Genomic DNA, 22,788 nt, shown 5'->3' with positions numbered 1-22,788 from the left:
ATCGGGAAACGGCCAACTGAAAAGATACGTCGAATAAATAAGAGAAAAAGGATTAAAAAATGAAAGAAAAAAAAAGCGTGTGTGGAAAGTCTCCATCCGATCGATTAATAAATTATCATATAAGTGATAAGTCTCAAATTGAATCTTATGTGTTAACAACGTTATATACGTTATATTAATATAATAATTTTGTTTTATTTTAATATAATCAAAAAACATGATGAGGTTACAAAGGTGATAACGAGTAAAACGTATGGAGGGATCGAGCGTAATTCGACGAGTCCGTATTAGCATCGTAACATATTAAATTTTCAGAAATCATTTCAAAGCATCACAAACTAAATTAGCTAACGTTTTTTAGTTTCATATATAAATAATGGATTAAGAATGAACTTTTCTTTTTTTTAGAAAAAAAGAAGTTGTTCATATACACTAATTATAAGGTTAAATTACGCATACTGTAAAAAGTGAGCCATTAACGAAAATGAGCTGATGTTACCTTTATTTTAATGTGGTAAAGTATCTCAATGCACTGCGCACCGACCCATTACACGATCCAAAGATTTCATTGGAGGACATATGGTTTGATGTTTTCAATGTGGGTGTTGAGCATTCTATGTGGCATTTAATTAGTCCCCACAGACGTTAGATCTCGTCAATGCCACAATTCCTAGCTCTTACAATATGTATGGATTAGGTGACGAGAGTGCGATAACTCGCCTTGCCAATTCCAGTCAACAGATTCGGTGTGACACACTCAAGTCAAAGGTCACTAGAGAAGACCGAAACATTCAATTATTTGGAGCCTAAAATTCGGTCAAAGCTTACTTGATCCGAATCCGCTTCATGACCGCAACAGGGTTTGACAATTGCCGAGTCAAGCAACGAGGAAGGGTTGACCTTTAACCTGGTCAGACTTACGTAAAATTGCGGCTACACCATCTCGGGTCGGCATCAATAGGAGAATCCGACCCATCATTAGGATCATGAAGGTCTCATTTTGTTTCTTATTTGCTCTTACAGATTAATGTAATTTGTATATGTATATTGAAAGTTGATTTCATTCGCAAGAAATAAATCAAGCATGCAAGAATGAATTATATTCAAACGAAAAGAAGAATGTGTTAAGAATATCATGTCCATCATAATCTTACGAGTTTAAACTTTTATACTCTATGACATCGAATAAATCTTTTAAGCATAACAATAGAGTATAAATCTTTTATACTCTATGACATCCAATAAATCTTTTAAGGAACCATCAGTCATTTTGTACGAACAATAGGAAATAGCCATCGTATTTTCTATGAATTTTTTTATTAACAATCAACAATTACAATGATCTACAATTTATTTCGACGTTATAAAAATTAAAGATTATTCAAACCTATTGTTCTAAGAATTCTTTATTGAATTTTTGAAGATTATTCAAACCCACCGGCCAAGGGAAGCCTAGACTAGTATGACAACTTGTTCTATCCCTGCAATTTTTTTTCTTTTTTGTTTCCAATGTAATGTCTAATTTGCTTTTGAGTTTTATCATCTACCTTCTTCTTAAGGTCGTGTCCACAGTAGTGACTAATTACCATGAATGCACAAAAGACATCATTCGGAAAAGGGTTCACCGTAGCAAAGCAGCTTTGTGGGCAGTTATGAATGTAGAAAACAGCAGCTCTCCTCTTTCTCGCACAACAATAACGAAAATTGCTGATGTGGGGAGTGATCACAGGAAAAGGAAAAGAAAATTAACATTTTGAGTGTGTGTTATTGGTGTGAAGTATTCGGTTCCTTCCTAATCCACTGTTTTCTAGTGGACTGCCCATGTTGTTGTACTCTTGGAGTGTGGGCTCTACCCTTTCTTCTCATGTTGGTGTTCTTCCTGTTGTTGCTCATGGTGGCCTTGTTCGTGGAGTTGCTTGCATTTGTTTCCTCGGAAGCGTGGCGTGAAACAGCTTGGTCAGCATCGTTTTCACTGGTTCCTGCAGATGTAGTAAGCGGAATCACAGACTCGCTGCTGGTTGCTGAGGATACAGTGGGCGGGTTGATGGGCTCAGGAAGAAACATTCCAGGTAGTATGGCGAGATCTTTCCTGGGTTCAATTAAGCCATTGTTGTCCTGCTGCAACTTCAAGAGGGCCTCAAAATGCTGCCTTCTGTTTTTCTCCGACTTTGAAAGTAGCAGCTCGTCATCTTCTCCCTCGTCTATTCCTGAAAGACCCTGCAAACCAAAAGTTATCTAAGTGGCTTCTTGTCAATGGCAACAGAGTTACTCAAAAATGTTTTCAGTCACATACAAGAGGACAGAGAGAAAGAGAAAGGGGAGGGGGTCCTCGTATGACACTTTCTCTTCAGATTTCACAGCAACTTTACAGTAGTAACATGAGAAGGAAGATCCACCGCTGCCACCCCTCTCCTACAACCTCCATCCTTAAAGAACTGCCACCAGCACATCTATGATTTTTTCTTGTGTAGCAACCTCGCCAACTCTCTCTCTCTCTCTCTCTCTCTCACACACACACACACACACACAGCCAAGTTCATTGTGATGTAAATCTCCATTACTCCTCCCTCATCAAACTAGGGCATACCATCAACAACCTGTCTGCTTTATGCCAAGCTTCACAACCAACGCCATCATCAAAACACACATATAATATAGATTGCATGTAAAATATACTTTCATATAACAAAAAAAGGACCTTAACCCCTATAATTTGTGCCAAGACAAATTATGACAGAAATCATTAGGTGAAGCAAAGAGAGATAAATTTGAAAAGCATGAACATGCATTGACTTGTTCATGCCTGATGGTTCTTAACCGAACTCAACCAAGTATCATGTTGAGCTCATAGATGCACGCCATTTCTTTATTTGACTTCAAGTTAAGACCAAACTGATGCACTTCCCTAAGAGAGAGTGTTGTTCTGACATATCTTTCCTATAAGAAACCTGTAACTAGTAGCCATTGATTAATCAAACACCATCACTTATCGAATCCCAGGACTAAGCTAAAAGATTCGCCATATAATGGAGAAGCCTGAAAACATCTTTGCAAAATGTCTCAGTAAATAAACAAAGAAGAAGATATCTCTGCATATTTCTTTAAAAAACTTAAATGAACATATTTCCTTTCAAAATTTAACAAAGTTACATATATACTATAACTGATGGCAACAAACTAAAAGGAGATGGTATAAAGGAATGAAAATAATAGCACATGGACTATAAGTTCTTCAATTCATTCGGGAACTCATACATACCATGCAAGATGAATCTGGTTCCAGATACTCATGAGCATGCTCAATATCTTTCTCATCGAACACCTTGCGACAAACAGGACAATTTCCTTTTTGCTGATCTACACCAATACACATACCGGAACTCATCAGCGGTTATTTGTTATTAAAAATTAATAACTAGTAGGGGAAAAAGACATAATGGTTATTTGCTTGAGTTTACATAATAGTAGCCAGATTTGTCACAGCCTCTTAGAACAAAAGCATTTTGTTTCTTGGACATAAATCCATTACCATACCCTTCATCTCTGACTCAAAATCTAACCTTATTTTTCTCGACCAACAGAATTAAGAATGTTTGAGATGGACATGTTGTAAATGTACAGGACATGATGCATTTGATAGAACCTAACAGATGACAGAAAGAATATTGAATTGTCTAGTAAAAGTTAACCTTACCCTCAAATTTTGTATTCATTACATCAGGAAAAAGTTATCTAATTTTCTTATTATTATCACAAAATCTTAGCCTTACCCTAAATTTGGTATTCATTACATCAGGAAGAAGATATCTAGTTTTCTTATTGTTATCACAAATCAAACCATTAAATTAACATGACAAATTTGAGATGCAAATTCCTTCTATTACATCCCACAATGATCCAAATCACCAAAAGTTTAATATGTGGGCAGCAAGCACAGTTGCTGAAACTTTGAATATCTATTAGTGAGCACAGCTTTGCCATTTCTTTTTTTATGTATTTGTTTTATAAAAAGAAAGTACCTCTTGTGCTTTCAAGATTGGTAGCTGTGGCTGTCTCAGTTGCTTTGGATTCTCTCTCCTCCTGTACCCATTTCCAAAACCTGATAATGCATTCACTACCACATAAAAGAAAAAAAAAAAATCATCAACCACTAAGTTGATAATAAAAAGATTCAATAATTGCATAAAAGGTATCAAATGTAATTTTACCTATGAAAGCAGTGATAGCAAGACATCAACTTCATAAATGGCAAAGAAGAGCCAGTCTTATCTTTGGCAACCAAAGGATACAAACACAAAGGGCAGTTTCCTTCAGGATGGTTCATATTAGAAAGAACCTCCACTGCTTCCTAGTATTCAGCAATCAGTCAGATCAAAGCACATATAAAACTATCTGCATACAATAGAAATCATTACATGAAAACACTTTGAATCTAATCCAATAAATTCAAATCAAATGTCACTGAGAAGAAACATTCAGCAATAAGATTAAGATTTTATATAAATTGACACTCTTTGGTTGAGTCGAAACCAGGTGGAACCTTCTGTATTAGGGACTGCATTAAACAGTCTATGTAGGAATTCTCCAACAAAAACAAAATTAATACATCAAAAAACTACATGTAAATTAACATGGCCTTTCAAATCCAGACAAACATGGACATATTGTAAGGAGCATGTTGACACGTAAACATGATAACCAGCCTTGGTACAGCGGAAAATCCACTCTATTGCATCTAAAGCATCATCAGTTCAAAATGTGGAAACAATCTCCCTGCATATAGGATGCTTACATCTAATCATCCCCACAACATGCAGTGTGGAAAACCTTGCACTAGGCAACACCTTCCTATTGATTAATAGATATAGTAAAGGGCGCCTCAAAAGTTACATTGCTTTACATGGATTTAATGACTGAATTGACCAAAAATATAAAATGAGTTCCATCTTGCAATTCTGTTTGTGAACAAAAATACCAGAAACTAGATGGTTTTAAGCTAACAATGAAAATTGAGACCTTTAATATATCTTGAAGACCCTTATTGAGTCTACTATCTCGGATCCAATTTTCCTAACTGTATGCTATAAATTTGAAAAAATAACAACATAATATTATGATCAGCCTTATCTTCCTAGTTGACCAGTGACTGCTTTAGTTTCGACAGATTCACGTACTTTGCACTATGGGTAGAAAATGTAGCGTAAGAGATTCCTGCTTAAAGCAATGCCAATTGGCACATTCCACAAACTGAGCCATGACAATGACCTAAAATTAACATCCCAAAGTACAAAAATACAGAAAGAGTATACATCCATGATCCATCTGCACATCAGAAAATTCGGTTTTTACAAGTTCAAAAACACATTGAAAAGACAGTTACAAAACTACCTCACAAAGGGCTACAAGCATCAAGCAAGAAGATAACTCCAATGCTTTACTCTGTATGGTAGTAATTAGATATGTTTGTCGACTTTCATCAAGGCCCTTCGCTTCCACAATGTACACACGAGGAGGTGTGCTTGGATACTGCACTCACAATTAAGAAGAAAAGGGGATTGAGTGCATTATATGATAAAAGAAGCAGTTAACTGATCAATCATAGTTAATACTTGCATGTGGATTAATCAAGAAGTATGTTTCATCCATTCCTTTTGGCTAAGATTAATTCTTAAAGTCTCAAGCGAATATCAAGTTTCATACTGGAAGACAAATAATTAAACCTAAAGTGAAAAAAAAAATCTTAAAAGATCACAAGTGACAAGAGGATCATCATACATGAATATTGTAATAGAAGAAAAATTATCATAACTGGAAACACAACTTTCAATCATAGCATGAATTCACTTTGTGGTGAACTTAGGTTAACAACAGGGAAACAAAGAAAAATGGAATGTGATGCAAAATTCAATCACAGCATGAATTCAATTTGTGGTGAACTTAGGTTAACAAAAGGAAGACAAAGAAAAAATGGACTGTGATGCAAAAATTCCTAGGATATAGTTCTCCCACATGATTACAAAAATCCTGGACCATATCATAAAAGTAATATGTTTGCTCCTATTGAATCGATTGGCTTTACTTTGTACAACAATCATAAAAGGACCAGACTCATTCAACAAGCAGTTTGTTTCACTGCAAAAAGACCCAAGATTGAAAAATGAAATAACTGATATCTATAATTTATCAATTCATATTTCAGTGCCATGCAGAAGGAGACAACCTTTTCTAAACTGACTAGCGACTGTATGAATATGCTACATATAGGAAATCCTATTAGTTTCACTGTACCTGATTAGATGCCTTTATACCAAGGATGACTTCCACAAACTGCAGTAAATTAGAGGCAAGAATTAGTAATAGTGACATTTAATATGAGCAAGAAAAGTTTCGATTTGAAATAAAACAGATTACAGATACTGAAACCAAAAAGGTGCTCATAAATGGGATTAATCGACTACTCAAAATGAGTGACTCATCCATTAACACAAATCTCCCATGAAAAGATCAGCAAGGCATGACTTGCATGTGATATAACAAAAAATATCGAAACACATTGACAATCCAACTCATTAAGAGGGCAAAAAGGATTTACAAGGCAAGGGAAAAAAATTGCTGTAGTCAAGAATTGTCATGATGCTATGAGAGCTTCTAGCCATCAAATAGTTAAAAGTGTACAACTGAAAAGATCTATTTCTATTATCAACATCTCAGCTGATGTTAGAATCTATGGTTGAAGAAGAGTATTTGACTACAAATTAGAAACACCTACAGTAGGTATAATACAAAAGTGAAGGGTTCCCTTCACCCTTGGAACTGAAATCCAGGCTTTTCATTTGAATTCATGATAATTTAATATTCCGATCATTATGGTATGTGATATAGAACACTAGAGTCAGGGTTCCAATCTCATCAATGTTATTTAATTCTATAAAAATAAAACAAACAACAAATAAAATCCATAGACATTCTTAGTCAAGAATCCTTCAAGAAAATCTAAAAACAACAAAACCTTAAATAGTAAACAGCTTTTAGATTCCATTACAATTTTTATAAAGTCAATTAACCATATTTTAATTACACAGTAAAGCAACATATATCATCTAATGTAATCTAGCGACTAGCAAGCAACTAAATTTTCCACTATTTACCTCAATCCAATGAAAGAGGCAACCAGTTCCACCCTCAAGTATTATGAACCAAGCTAAGCAACATACCTCATAGCCAAACTGTCTGTGTCCTAAAATGTTCCAAATTTGAGTTCTACTTAACTGTGAATTAAACTACAACATGCTATCCATCCACACTGGAAGCTTCAGTTATCAAGAAGGTTCTGCACAGTTCTCTTCCATTATAGGCATGGAGATGTATAGAATTATATAGTTTCTTTGTGTACCAAATGCTTAGCCCTTAAAACCCAAATGTCAAAGAAACATGTAATATAAAGACCACTGTAGTGAATATAAACATGACCTCCTTGCATGAGTAACAAGACCATACCTATCTAGTGGCATGCTGTTGACATGAGAAATAAATTTTGACTTGAATGGCTTTGCATCAGACTAATGTCTTTTAGTGTTGGTTCCTAGTAGGAAATTTGGAACAAGAATAAACTTATAATACTTTGTAATTGGCTCTACCCTACGAAAATACAGGATAAATTTGGTCAAAAAAATGAGGAAGTGTCCCTAACGATTTCGTGGCTTAAGACTTTCTGTAAGTTTCGCAATTCATGCAATTGAAACAAGAATTTGATGAGTTTATCAAGAAGTAAAACCATAAAAATTAACTAAGTTCAAGCATGCATTGTCAGAGATTTGCTTCTAGTGAATTCCAGGATGCCCCTCTTTCTGTCCTTTCTTACTCATGCTTAAGAAGAGAAGCTAGCAATTTCCGTAACTCCGGAAGGATCAACAACTTTCTCCGAACCACCCATTCCTCCAGTGAGGGGGAACAGAGTCCCAATCAAAATTGAGCGAAATCGTGACAATAACAAGTCTACGAATAGCTATCGAAGATATATGCAAGAACCACATGGAAAATTACCGATCCCATCTCAAGGAATTAGGAAGAAGGAATACTGCGTTGGTTCCCCGAACGAATATCTGAGGAATAATAACTCTAGAGGAAGAAGGAGGGTTCACCTGCTGCGACGAATCTTCGGCGGTACGAGGCCTGATGTGGACGGAAACATGGGGCGGGAAGTCCCGGATCACGATGCAATCGGCGCCATAGACGGCCTGGACAGCCTCCACCTCTAGGCGGACGTCCTCCTCCGCCGCCATCGGGCCTTCCACGGACTCCGCGATGGAGGAGATTGCGTCTCCCTCCTCTATAGGATGGCTCTTGATCAGAGAGGGAAGAAAGAGGGGATATGGAGGCTCCATTTACGGCCCTCGGCAATTTATATAGATCCATGGGCTTGCAGTTGTGGGCGCCGCCTTTGGGTTCACAATAGAAAAGACATGCTAATTACCGAAAGTAGGATGGGTATTTTTATTAGATGAATTTCCCAAAAAGCCCCTCGGCTGCAATTTTTTTTCATATTTATCAATCGATGTCGCCCTTTGTTATATTCCTTAGAATACACTTGTCGAGATACAATTGTAACTTTCGTCATCTTTGGTGGACTGATTCATAGGATAAAGTGACCTAATTTTTCGATTATAATATTTTTTTATTGAGATTATAGTATTTTTCAAAACATTATAGCTCTATTCAAAGATATTATAATTGATGTAGAATTCTCTCTATTTTGATTTTTTTATTCCTAAATCAATAAAGATAATTTTTTTAGATCCTATTTTTATATATGAGTTAGTTGCTATTGAATTTTGAGTCGATTTATCTTTTTGAATATGCTCACAGTGTCTTAATGGTGGTGTGAAACACACTGTAAGTCTACAGTTCACCTTATCAATCAGTCTTAGGATATAATCGGATATTACTCGAATTGTCTTATCAAAGGGATAAGGGATCATGGCAAATAGAGGTGCTCTTTGGAAAATATAAAGATTATATAGATTTAAAATTGGTTTAAATAGAGGTGCCATTTTGATTAAATATAAATCAAAATTGATTTAAAATTATTATATAGATTAGTAATAGTTACAAATAATGACCGTGTTTATTTTTCATTGTTTCTTTTTTTGTTTTTTATTTCTTTCCTTCTTTTGTGTTCCCGAACTAATAATTTGGAATTTTGTATATAATGCATTAATTTTCATTTCTTTTCCTTCCTTTGTCTTTTCTCATTCTCAATGACATGATATTTTTATATTATAGATTAATATTTGACTGTTTGAATCACTAAGAGTCGATCTTTTTTTTTTTTTTAACCACTAAATGATACATATATGTTGCTACTATGATGTTGTCGATCGTGGATCGACACAACTTAATCAGGTGGTCCTCATGGCAGTCGAGTGAGGAGGTCACTGTTGAAGATGAGTCGACTGAAGTGGATTCGAGACAGTCATTGTGTGCTCGGTACAAACTATAAGTTCTTCGGGGTTCTATATAAAGGTTAGTGTCGAGGAGATTTGTCAACCTATCCCCTTCGATGATCAAGTTGGGTCTCCGAGGAGTATAAGTAATAAGAATAAAGGAAGATTTCAAGTGTTTAGAGTTTGATCCATTTTCGAGTATCGAGGATTGATTTTTATATCTAGGGAGCCAAGAGGGCACGATTGACAATAAACTAATTTGTACATTCTTTTTCTATGGCATATTTATGTGGATGCTGATCCGTATGACCCCTGCAATACATCGTCAACAGAAAACGATAGAAACGATGTAACTTGTCCATCTTGATGATTGATATGGTCGAGTTGAATAACTCCCTATGAGCTATCGTCTATAAGGACCGACCAAAGGGGGGGCTGTAAAATTTTGTCTTCCATCTTACGTGGGTAAAATTTTGTCTTAGAATGGTGATTACATGTTTTATTTCTATAAAAAAAATTTAAAAAATATATTTTTATTAGATTTCGTGATATATATATATATATATATATATATATATATATATATATATATATATATATATATATATATATATTAACGTATATATAAGAAATTGAGTCACCTGCAAGTCAATCCATTTTTCTTAAATTATTTACTATAACGTATTCAAATGCATCTGAGTTAATTAGTCTCTCGACAATTGTAAATGCTAATTCATATTTAAAGTAAAAGCCTCTGGTTAATCCGTCACAGGTCATTATTGAGCGTATAAACATTGAGATACATAAGGTGTGCTTTGTGGAAGGAAGAAAAAAAAAATACTTCTTGGGCTAAGAAATAGTACATCCCCAGAATATATACTAAGTCAACATAAACCATTAATAAATTCCACAGCAATTTTTTGGAATAGAGTCAGGAAAGCATAAGATATCGCGGATTAAGTTTTTGTTGGAATCTAACATAAAGCATCTGAATTTGACTACCATTTTTCAACGAAGATTACCGACATTATGATACAGAAACATATTATTAACTTCTAAAAATTTTGGCATGCATAAAAAAAGCTACTAGAATTTCACAATAGTTGGGCAGTCTTCTCAGAACATGATCAATAATAGGTGACTATATATCTTGGTCATCTGTAATATGGTAATTTAACAAAGCCACAATATTAGAAAAATTAATCAGTACTAGAGTATCTAAAATGGTAATTTAACAAAGCTTACCACGAGAAATGAAAACAAAGTGATCATGAAGAAATCTAAATATATGGTACAAATGTAATGTAGGCCATGCATGGGACATACTTTGTATGCAGTTTGTGACTAGTGATGGCAATTTTGTATGCCAAATATATACAACGATAGGGCCGAAAAGTTTTCTATATTTATCGTCTGTGTGGATATGATGAGCCAACCAACATGAAGAGATGGTACCTTGTGATTGTAATCACAGCCAAAGTAGATCAGCCTGATGCCACCGGCTCCAGCATCTCGCACTCAAAATTTGTGTGTTCCAAGAACGGACCCAAACTCACAAGCTTTGGGACCATGATATTGTTCCTGAAGGCACAAACAAGAGGGTTGTCCCACTGCAACAGAGAACCCACGAGATTAGAACGTGCCGTCAATGGAAAAATACGTGCCCATCTCTCCTGGCTGTAGTCCTGCATTGCTGCATCTACCGAGTCCTGCCCACCCCCGATAGCAGCCGCTAATTTTTTGGCCAGAACCACAGAATCTTCTAGTGCACAACAAGCTCCCTGACCGAGATTGGGAGTCATGGGATGCCATGCATCACCGACCACCACCACCCCTTTTGATGAGGCTGACGGGGTAAGACCTGGCCAAAGCCATCGGTCAACCAGCGGAGTCTTGATAACTGAATCATCTGGGGTATTCTGCATGACATCCAGTAGCTCCATAGGCCAGCTTCTTACAAGATTGAGAGCTTCTTGCTTCAGAACAGCTGGGTCACTGATCCTTGGCCCTGTTTCAGAACTTATAATGTGAGAATATGTTATTCATTTAAGTCAAAGAATGCTCACCTATCACAATTCAGATGTCTCATATGAGTACTTTTCTTGTCCATTGTAGATTTTCTTCTCTTTTAATTTACTCTTCATAACTTGATTCAAGGTGTCATATTCTAATTTTTCTTGTCAAAAGAAAGTGAAAAGAAATTTAAAAAAACCAAAAGCAGTATGACACTAAGATGATGATTACATACTCAAGAATTAAACCTAATTTAACATGATAATATTCTAGATAATGCTAACTCATCCTTATTGAGAAAATACTATGTACAATCAGCAGAAACAGATCTTTTCAGAAATCCAAGACAGTCAATCAAAACATAAGAATTTTAGAACTGGAAAGTTGAAGTAAACAAAATAACATAACGAGCAAAGTTTTACATGCAGACCTGGTGATGTACTGTTGAAGCAGATGAACCAATAAACTTTAGTGGAAGAAACTGGAACAAAACCAGCACGAAGACCCCTTCCATAGATGTAGTTCACTTTTGCTTTGTATGGGTGGCCACCAGGATATATTCCGAGGCCACGGAAGGCACAATGTCCTACATACTTGGGTTCTGAAAACCCCATCCATTTTGCTACTGGTGAACGGACTCCATCACAACCAATAACTATCTGTTAACAACCAAGCACCTGACAATGTTAATATAAAGTGCATACGTCAAATAAGTCTTTGACTTCTCCAAGGAAACAAAATAAATAGACATGATATTGCTTCAAGAAATAAGGAACAGAACATTAATTATGTAAAAAAAAAACATGTGTTTAAAACTATAAATTAGTTTGCTGCAATTCTGGCAATTATTTTTAAACAATTCAAGTGAAAATAATCAGGGAACCAATATTGTCAAGTGTTAACCTCATTTATATTAAATTAGATTCCAATACATTTTACTTTTACATTATGGGCAGGATACAGAAATAGGAACTGTTATTGTATAGCTGAGAGTACCTTGTATTCATAAAAACTCGATATTGTGAGTTATTTAATATAAATGAGGTTAACACTTGACAATATTGGTTCCCTGATTATTTTCACTTGAATTGCTTAAAAATAATCGCTAGAATTCCAGCAAGCTAATCTTAATTTTAAAAAAAATACCTTGGAATCTGATGCTAATGGAACCGCATCACTTTTCACTGAAATTAGATTTCCTACTACGGGTTCTAAATCGATCTCATATCTAAACCATCTGCCACTATTTTTCCATTGTCTTCTGTGACTTTGGATTTAACACATAAAATTCTTATTACTGTTCACAGAGTTGATTCTTTAAAAATGTTGACCCTCGGTAATAGTAAGAAAAATTGCAGCTAACCCAACTGGTCGAAAGAAATTGCTAGTTTTCTACTAATGGTTGTATGTTTTTAGTATACAAATACAAAGGTCGACAATGATCTACAACAAGTCTAGTATTCTGTGAACAAAAAACCAAAAGAATAGAAGAAACCACATCAATGACAAACAAAATAGCCATAACACATGAACCAAGGACAGATGGATCAGAGCAAAAGGCAAAAAGGAGTAACTGTGGTATCCAAATCTAAAAACATAATGGCAGTATTTAACGTATACATAATTTACAAACTACACTGATCAAGTTGGCTTTCTTGCATACTAGTGTTTTTTTTTTTACACCCTTATTAATTTATTACTAGTTGAAGTAATCACAAGTTACATGGACAAAAGGTACTTTAAAAAACTTGTTTTGAATGCAAACAAATAAAACTTTCACACTTCATTTTAGAGTTTAAAAAAGTACTAGACAAAATGTAAACTTGTAAAACATAATTGTACTAAAATAACTGTATATAATTATATAGTCGAGAACCACAATAATACTTCGAATATATTGCATAACATTAACTAAATAACAGAACCAAAAATGTGTGCTTATAAAATTCAACTGGCACTAAATATGAACATTCCAGACAAGTAGAACCAATCCAAAAGGAACATTATGTAGTCAATTAAAATTACATAAAATTCTATGCATACTTTCCACCTAATTTTGGCCACAACCAAGTATCGCCTTGCCACAGGAACAGGCCTGTAGGCCCTTAACCAAGTTGGCATAATATATTCCATTGAACATGATAAACATGCAATGGCAGCTCCACAGGATGACATGGGCAATCCTTGTGGAGAGAGAGCTATTCAGAAAGTCATAAAAAGGTTCATAAGTATAAATAAAGCTAGATGCAAAGTTTAGTGAAGCCCAATAGTGGGTTAGAAGTCCTGGAACATGCATTTTCCCCAAGAATCATTCTAATGAGAAAAGAAGTATATGGTCTGCACATTTGCAGGGAATCTGAACGTATCCACACATTCTGTTTCAACTAAAATATATGACTTCGCAGCTTTAAGCATTAGTGACTTTGAAGCTTCTTCAAATCAGAACATTATGCACGAAACTAAGCACTAATCCAATGCAGAAACCTTCTAATTCGAAGGTTTTCAACTATGTACCTTTGCACGTATGCGGCCACCATCGTCAAGTTCTAGCAATGACCCCTGATTTCCTTCTTTTATAATGGATTTCAATCTGGACGAGAAGGATATCGTGTTTGGTGGCAATTGGCTAGCTAGAGTCTCGAGCAGCACTCTCCTCTCTACTGCTCGAACTTCCTGCCTGCGTCGACCATCAGACGAGCACCATCAGAGCCAAATTCCACAAATTACTGTAACTAGAACAAGAGCACAGCTGTTACCCTGGTACTTCTTCTTCAAACACGAACGACCGAAGCTCTCTTCCATCATCCGCTCTCATCACCAGCCTGTACGAAGCTGACACCATCAACGAGTTCAGACGCAACAACACATCGCAATCAAAGCAATATTTCCCCCCCAAAGAAGGCCATCCTTAGGGTTCAAATCATACCCTTGGATCTGAAGGAACTGCGCCCGAAGTTCGTCAGCGACGCCGATGGAATCCAAGACGCGCCACCCGTTCTTAAAGAGCGTCAGCGAGGTGCCTCCGGCCCGGAGCGATTCTCCTTGCTCCAGCACCACTGAACCAACCCCGAGCCTGCATTAGGATCGGACAATCTCGTGAGCCCACCACTAATCGGAAGGGGGAGGAGATAAAGTACCTATGGAGGGAGAGAGCGGTGGCGAGGCCGGCGATTCCGGCGCCAACGACGACGATCTCCTCCTTCCGGGTGTTGTCGATTGATGCGACAATCGGGGCCATGGCTCGACAACGAGATGTCGATATCGTCCGGCGGCAACGGCGGAGAGAAGAGGGGAAGGAGGATAAGGGATGAAGACGAAGGAATGAGAAAGAAGAGGGGGAGGTCGCCGCGGCCATGGAAAGTGCGGGCGCCGTTTGGGTGTGCCGAGGCAGCCGAGTGATGGAGAAGATGAAGGGAATCGTACGAGCGTCACCGGCGCCACTAAAGCAGCAACGAGAGGATGTGAAGCGTCCGCAACTAACTTGCTCCTCCACCCGCGCTTGCGTGTTTTTACGAGCTTGGTATTTATTTCTTTAAATCTAACTTTATATATATATATATATATATATATATATATATATATATATATATATATATATATAATTCTAAAAAAGAAAGAGAAAAAATCTCCATCATCCAATAACCAATTTATTATTAATTAAAACTTAAAATGATATTACTATTTTTTTAGAACATTATAAAATACTAAAATAATTTAGGTATTTAACTATAATTTCAACTCAAAGTAACCAATGATAATCACAATGTAGAGTTTTCCACGTGAATATTAACAAAAGAAAAAATTATATCAAAGCTTCCGAGTGTCTCATCATCCTTCATCTTCAACAAATCCTGTGGTTGCAATAGCCTGATCAATCTTCTCCATAAGGTAATGGTCAAACGACCAAGAACATGAAGTAGAAAGATTGTTACACTAAATAATACGTAGAATCCATGAACTCAGAGCACCAAAGTTGAGTAACCTCTACAGAAGCAACGCAAGTCCCCCAAGGAACGCTGTCAGTCTCATGCTGACCCCATGCACGTAAGCCCGGGAACCGCCATCGGCCGGAGTCGCAGAAGCAGAGGGACTAGGAGATGGCGGCGTCGTCGGAGACGTCGACGAAATTGGCGACGCTGCATTCGGAGCCGGTGCAGGGGACACCGTTGTTAGGGGAGCTGGAGCAACTGCTGGAGCTAGCGGTGCGGGCGGTGGCGACGACGCAATGGGAACCAAGGCCGGAGGTGGGGTGGCGAGCGGCGGGGTGGTAACCGGAGGTCGTGTGGAGGGGGATGGGATGGCCGTCGGCGGGGGGACGGTGGCGGGAGGGGGAGACGGTGTGGTTGGAGGCGATGCGAAGGCGGTCGGGGAAGTGACCATGGTTGGCGGCGCGTTTGAGGGGGAGGAAGCCGGGGATTGGGCGAAGCAAGTGGCGAGGAGGCAGAGGGAGATGGCTAGGGCGAGCATAGGCACCTGGGAAGCCATTTCTGTCCTTTCTTCTTCTCCTCCTCTCAGTGTGATGATGGCTAAAGGAAGAGCTGATGAGATGAAAGAACGGAGTGGTCTGGTGATAATATAGTCAGAATGTTGAGAGAGAGAGAGAGAACACAGTAATAGATAGCTGCAAGGATTTCTGGTGGTGACTTCAGCTTACACATTACTTCCATCCTCCGCATGTCCAAACGATTTTGTTGCAGAGGTCCATCCTCTCTGCAAACTAATCAACCCAAGAAGTCACAGAAGACCTCTGCGCTGAAAAATCTGGCATCTTCAGTTCAACTATGAAGCCAACAGGAACTGGATGGATCACGATGTCTCCGAACTAAGGACGTCATTAATGCCTCTTTCGTTTACTTGGTTTGAGATGTTAAGCCACGTTCATGTGGAAGAGAATTAATGTGGCATGCATGCTTAAGATAAGAACATTGGTAAGATGATGGTAAGGAGTGCATAGGAACTTGCGTTGCAAGAGAAGCAAAGGTCACGGATCGCCGCTGCAAGCCATTGTCGTCAACTACCGGCATCATTGGAAGAATTCCCGACACGTAAAAGATGACCACTGCAAACCTCAACGAACACCAGCTAATTAAGACTGACGGATTGTTTCCTTCAACCCAATGCTGCTTTAAAGCCTCTCACCAAAACCACCACATACGCCGGGCCGTCATTTTGGCTTGGGATGAGATGATTTGGTATCCGTAGGAAATATCACCAAATGTGTGTTGTTGCAGGACCCACACTTTAGATCAGGATCAAAATTAATGGAAATCGAACCGGTTAAAAATCAAAATCGAAACTGATCAATTGTGAAATCCGAACTGAATCGAAACCAAGGGGTCCGAGATGCTTAGGAAAAGAAAAACATAAGTTAACACACAAATGAGTTCCATGGTATAGTATGATTAGCATGCATATTCAAAATCTAGTGACTTGTATCTAATATGATTTTTTATTTTTTATTTTTCTCATCCTCCTCTTTTGCTTTTATCAGATATATTTTTTTTTCTCTTTATCGTCCTTCCCTCCTCGACGACTTTACCCCCTCTTCATCTCTTATGCTTTTGCTGGAATTCTTTTAGACATGTGGCCACTCGATATTCTTGCTATTATCATTTTATTTTCTCTCAATTGTCGACCTCCTCCCCTATAGCCCCTCCACTCACTCATTTATGTTGTTATCATAGACCTCATTGATACCCTCTGCTTCTCTTGCTTCGAAGTTCATCATCAACTCTATCACCATAAACTCTACTCACGTCATTATCATCGTTTACGACTATCTCTAGCGTCTCTTTCTTTTTCGTATGTTCATTACTTTTGTCACTCTCTTTCGTAAATTTAATCTTAGTTTTATAATTAAAATAAAAGATAATAATTTTATAATAAAATCAAAACTATATAAAATGACCGATTTCATTTTTCATGAAACTGGAACTAGGGGTTTTAGAATTATGGTTAGGTGTTACTAGAACATCTAAGATCTGATGTATCCTCTCTGTGCACTTTCAGCTGAATCATGCTCTTTTTTCTATTTTACTATCACAACATGTAGGTCCAAATCTTGATTTACTATGAGATGGAAACTTGCAATTTGATAATTATAATCGTCCGTTGAAAATATTTATGTATTTGAGATAAAAAAATAAATTAAAAAGATAATCTACGGATGAAGAGTCAAATTATATATATTATAATTTAATAGTTTAAGTTTTTTGATTGAATTGCTGACATGATGTTGTTGACTCTTTCCGATTGAACTACAACACGTCGTTTCACATTCGCGTCTTGCCAAGTGGCCACAACATTACTCGATGCAAGAAGGGGAGCGTCCATTTACGATTGAGCAGGCGCAATGGTGGGAGCGGATCCGAACTCCCTCTTCGGGCACTGCCCCGGACGAGTTGGGTGGAGAAGCCAGAGCACGCGGCGCCGGGGGCAGGGCAGCGCTCGCGGCAGTTCGGCGCCGGGTGCTTCGGGGGCATCGAGCTCGCTTTCCGTCGGGCGGCCGACGTGACCCGAGTTACGAGGGCTTGTGAGCCGCGGGCGAAGAACCACTGCGAGGTGGTCCGGGTGCAGTATGATCCCCGCAACTGCAAGTACCAAGGAGCTCTTTAATGTTTTCCGTGCGCGCTATAATCCTATTATCCTCAATCGCCAGGTGAAATTTTGGATTCCTTTGCGAATTTGTTTAGCGTGCTCCTATTTTTGAATCTTTGCTGTTGTTTTTTTACTTATTTTTAGGTTTTTGCAGGTTATTCGTGCGTGATCATTGAGTCAATTTTCTTAGGGTCCAATAACCATTGTACAAAAGGTAAGTGCGAGTTATTATCTATTTGATATCAAAATTTCCATTTTTTTTCCTGGATTAAGGTAATTAGGAATTTTAGAATGCGTTTCAACTGCAAGAAATATGTTTTGGAACTTCGATTTTAGGATGTTTACTTATTCCTATTCTTCGCGTGCTGCATCCACAAGATCTAATCTCAATTTCTTAATACGTTGCTTTCAAAGATTAAAGAGCTTTTTGCATCATTTCAGTAGTTTTTAAGCTTTCCGACAGTTCATACAGAGATGTATCTTACTTGTTCTATTCGTTCTGGTGCTGTATCTTTAATGCTGATCTCATCTTCTACATATTACATCATTGATATGTGCTCAAGTCCAATTGGCTTTTGGGTTAATTAACTGAAAACAAATTGACCCAATGATGAATTAGGAACCACTTACTTGCAAAAGCTTAAGCTGATAGAAAAGAGTCCAAACTCATATGTGAGCTCTGACATCCTTCCTCATGTGCAAGCTAGATGGACTTATGGGCTGGAAACCTGGATGCTAGTGCAAAACTAATCTGCCAGCTAAGGCCAACGGGCTCTGACCCATCTGTTGGTGAATATTGTATCAAACATTAAAGGAAAAAATAAAACAGTTAGCATTCGAACTCTCTGCTCCAATACAAGGCAAGAAAATGACTTTGGTAACCTTTTCCCAAAAATTAAGTTGATAGGAACAAGGCCAATTTATATACAAGCAATGACAAGATTCATGTCACTTTGTTGGTTTTTAAATTTAATCAACTAGCAAATATCTAAATTTAAGCATCTACATAGATATAGAGAATCAACAATAGAACCTGAGAAGTAAAGAAGAGTAGTAGAGAGAAGATGGAAAAGTTGAACCCTGTATCCAGCCAGTAAACATTCCTTACTACTGAAAGGACTCTGGGGAACTGCTTTCAGTGGTGAAACATTGGATTATGAATTTTTTAGTGTACTGTCCTATTACCATTGTGACTTTGAAAAGGAAACAAGGTCTGATAATTAGCTTCTTATGACTTTTTTGAAAGATAATGGCTAATCAATTATTTCTTTAGTGGTTCAACAGAAATTATTTGATTTAATTACTAGTAATCTTTCTGAATATTTTTTAGGTAGATAATACCAGCAAATATTTTTCTTGATTTACATAAACTTGACCTTTTCCCTTGTGCTCTAGTTTGTGTTTCTCTATGACTCCTAAAGAAACCACTAGATTAATGGAAAATTTTGGTTAAAGCTTTGTATACCAATTTTAAATTACTATGAGGTAAACCTTGACCTAACCTAATGGAAGTTTAGCCTGCATCACACTCAAAGTGACACAAGGGCCAAATTTGTATTTCCTACCAAAGAATTTTCTCAACTTTATCGAGTAAAGCAGAGTAGGAAAACCTTTTGGCCTCTCCATGGCCAGCCTTTCAGGAGATTGGCATGTAGCATGTAGGTGTTTTGAGGAAGGGTTCTTTGTTAAGGAAGATCGAGATTTCTTACAAGCAAACATCATCGTTATCTGTTTCTTTCTGAAGAGAATCTTTGAAATCACTGAGATGATATAAGATAGTGGTTTAGTAATTCAAGACTGTAGTTTATTAAGGATGATATGTTGCTTACTTTGATCAGTGATACAGTTAAATAAATGTAACCATATATTATTAAGTTAGCTTCTGGTGAATAATAGATAGCGGTAGTAGAGTAGGAGTTTAGGTTCATGCCTGTGAAACAACTCATGGATTGCATTGCAAATTCTGGCAGCCCATATTAATAACTTTACTTTCAACACATTGACAATCTGGCAATTGAATCTGCATGCAGGAAAACAAAGTTGTTACGATCTTGAATACACTTCTACACGTGAGAACAGGGAAAAGCCCCTATGAAATATTTAGAAAGTAACCAGAAGGTCATGAACAGGAATATCATGAAAGTAAGTCTTTCTGCAAGAAACAAAATTTAGAAGTATCATGAGGATTCAGGAGTATGTTGAGAACAATGGATCCTTTGGTTATAAACAGTCTGCAGCTAGAGGCTGCAATGAACCTATTGGCTGTGATGGCTGAGATGAACTACTAGTCCATGAAAATCTGCAAAAACTCGTGCTTTCCTGTTGATAACCTGTACAAAGATTTACAGTTCATGGATTCAAGTATTTTCTTGACAATCCTGACTGTGACATATGTAGCTTCTGATAATACACATTCTGCCCCATTGATGCAATACTTCTGGTTTTATATCTCTCCTTATAGTAGGAGTTTGCAGCTCAGCTGCTCCAAATTAGACAGATGTCTCATTATATCTGATATTTTGGCTATTATATATCTCCTATTACTTTATTCTTCATGTGTCAGGAGTCCCCCAAATTGACAACGTAATGGACCTTGGCATATAGCAAACTATCATGTTCTTGATTCTCTTGTTTAACATGTTAACAAGTACTTCTCAGGTGCTCCTGAGATTTCCTCAAAGTTTATGCTGTCATGAAGACATCATTACGAGTAAGCATGCCTTTGTTTACTGGTAACTTTTAACGCATGGGCCTTGCTTTTCTTTCAGCATCTTCATGGCATCTAGCTACCTATTAGCCTTTCATATGTCATCTTGTAAAATATAGTAACCAAAGATTATTCTTAGATGAGCTAGCATTGAAATGATATTCTGGGTTCTGTTTGGCTATGATGGTGTATTGTGCTAAAGCATTTGACTTCAGACTAGCTATATGGAATTGTGTTTGGAGAAAATTCTGGTAGTTGCTCGGGAGTCAAATTTAGCAAATAATGAAAAGAAAGAAAAGAAATGGTTTGCATGTGACATGGTCTAATAATTTGAAGCTAAATGGGACTCAGTAGATTGCAACATTGAAACCTATGTAGTTATGGTCTTGGGTCAAATGAATGACATCTTTCTTTTAGTCTGCTGCTTAAGTTATTTCACCAATGGAGTTATATCACTATCATGCTCACCAAAGCCTGTTTAAATCTGGACCACTGCAACAACAAATTGAAATATTTATAGTATTTGGGATTGACTAGATGAATCTTCCAGCTAGTGAGTTCTACATAGATGAGTATCTTACAGGCAAATCAAAAGCATTGAAGTTTCTTTTTCTTATGTGTTCATAGTTTGGATTCAGACCTGCATAAAAGCATCAAATTTGACAGTATTCTCAGGAAGAATAAATTGTGGAGGTCTTCCTACCCCACAACCTCATGCATGCCAACCAAGAAAGTTGGTAGCCAATGATTACCCACCTACCAGTGAATTCCATGATTGCCCTAAGGTGAAGCTTTGCTTTCGATCTCTGCTGTTGGGTTAGCTTTTTGGCTGGGGAGCGTTACTGTGGTCCATAAAAGAGGTCAGTCGATTCAAATCTTTTCTTGTGGAAGGTTTCTTTCTGCTTTCCTCAGAATTTTTGCTTTCTCTGCTCTGATAGAAAGAAATCTTGAGTTCAACATTTACCTATGTTCTGCTGTAGATGCCCTACTGTGGTATATGAAACTTCAAAGTTGCTCTTCCTCTCAGTAAACTATGACCACTGCGATTAATACTTATCAGATGCATTGGGCTTGCATGAGATCAATTTTGCCGTACCATTTGTTGACTCTTTGCATGTTTTATCTCATCTCAATAGTTCGATCACTGTTGCATGGGACTGGGCATAGAAGAATATTTCGGGAATATATGCATGTTGGTTCCAAGTTAGATCTAGACTGGTGAGGGGTGACATTTTCCATCTCTTTGGTGCAAAACACCATAGTAACATGAGACACTCAGTCAGCCGATGATAATAATAAAAGGTACAATGATCATTTGCATGTCAGTGGCTACATGACCATTGTCCAGAATCCGAGGAGAGGATTCGAGTCTTGGAAGAAAAATATATTAATAGGTTCTTACATTTCTCTCCCTTCAAAATTTGATAATAGTGCATTTATACTTGCAGATTTTAGTATATATAAATATATGCTTTAAATGTTAATATGTTCCAAGTCATGAAATGTTGGCCATAGGATTGAGCTCCCGCAGCCAGAGTGCATGACGGGGACGGATTTCGACGTCCTTCGCCACCAACCAGTGGCCGCAGGCGCTCCGGCAGCCACGTACTGCCCCTCTCACAAGCGCTCTCGCAAGCGCTACGCCGCGTTGGGGGACGCTGCCTGTTAGGTGGCGCGGCCTCTGGTGAGGGCAACTGCTGGCCAAGCAGCGCAGGCCCGCGCGGGGCCTGCTGCCAGCCGGGCGAGGATGGTTCTGTGTTGCTCTCCGTGGCGTCGTTAATGGGGATGGAACAGGGGAAGAAGAAGAAGAATAAGCAGGTGGAAGGAAGACGAGTGAGAACGGGAAAATAAGATGAGAAAGGAAAATGGATCCATTAATTGGTATCGGTCATTTGGATAATTATATAAAATATTGGCTATTTATCGAAAAAATAAGTATGTTTCGTGTTTTTTAGGTTATTTAAATATCAAAAGATACCCTCGACATTAATTTTTCATTTCGAATTTGTTGGATGGATTGTCCCTATA

The 22,788-nt window shown here is 37.6% G+C and overlaps 2 protein-coding genes and 1 long non-coding RNA gene across 3 annotated transcripts; 1 reads left to right on the top strand and 2 right to left on the bottom strand.

Moving 5' to 3' along the window:
- Positions 1–1,605: 1,605 nt before the first annotated feature.
- LOC103975867 (uncharacterized) lies at positions 1,606–8,397 on the bottom strand. The gene is made up of 7 exons (XM_065138263.1): positions 8,142–8,397; positions 6,289–6,327; positions 5,389–5,526; positions 4,209–4,348; positions 4,020–4,114; positions 3,260–3,357; positions 1,606–2,217 (listed from the first exon to the last, which is right to left on the bottom strand). Exons 1-7 carry the CDS (start codon positions 8,382–8,384, stop codon positions 1,765–1,767), a joined length of 1,206 nt encoding a protein of 401 aa, XP_064994335.1. The 5' UTR covers positions 8,385–8,397; the 3' UTR covers positions 1,606–1,764.
- Positions 8,398–10,697: 2,300 nt separating this feature from the next.
- Positions 10,698–14,961, bottom strand: LOC135631108 (monooxygenase 3-like). The gene is made up of 6 exons (XM_065138527.1): positions 14,594–14,961; positions 14,383–14,529; positions 14,213–14,278; positions 13,971–14,133; positions 11,887–12,115; positions 10,698–11,451 (listed from the first exon to the last, which is right to left on the bottom strand). Exons 1-6 carry the CDS (start codon positions 14,809–14,811, stop codon positions 10,928–10,930), a joined length of 1,347 nt encoding a protein of 448 aa, XP_064994599.1. The 5' UTR covers positions 14,812–14,961; the 3' UTR covers positions 10,698–10,927.
- A 2,808-nt stretch (positions 14,962–17,769) lies between these two features.
- LOC135631685 (uncharacterized) lies at positions 17,770–22,265 on the top strand. Its single transcript, XR_010494439.1, has 3 exons — positions 17,770–18,114; positions 18,208–18,267; positions 20,084–22,265. It is a non-coding gene; the product is annotated as an uncharacterized LOC135631685 (long non-coding RNA).
- The last annotated feature ends 523 nt before the right edge of the window (positions 22,266–22,788 follow it).

Source organism: Musa acuminata, chromosome BXJ3-2 (assembly GCF_036884655.1).
Source record: "Musa acuminata AAA Group cultivar baxijiao chromosome BXJ3-2, Cavendish_Baxijiao_AAA, whole genome shotgun sequence".
Taxonomy (NCBI): domain Eukaryota; kingdom Viridiplantae; phylum Streptophyta; class Magnoliopsida; order Zingiberales; family Musaceae; genus Musa; species Musa acuminata.
The sequence above is the reverse complement of the archived record's forward strand: the minus strand, read 5'-3'. Positions and strand labels throughout refer to the sequence as shown.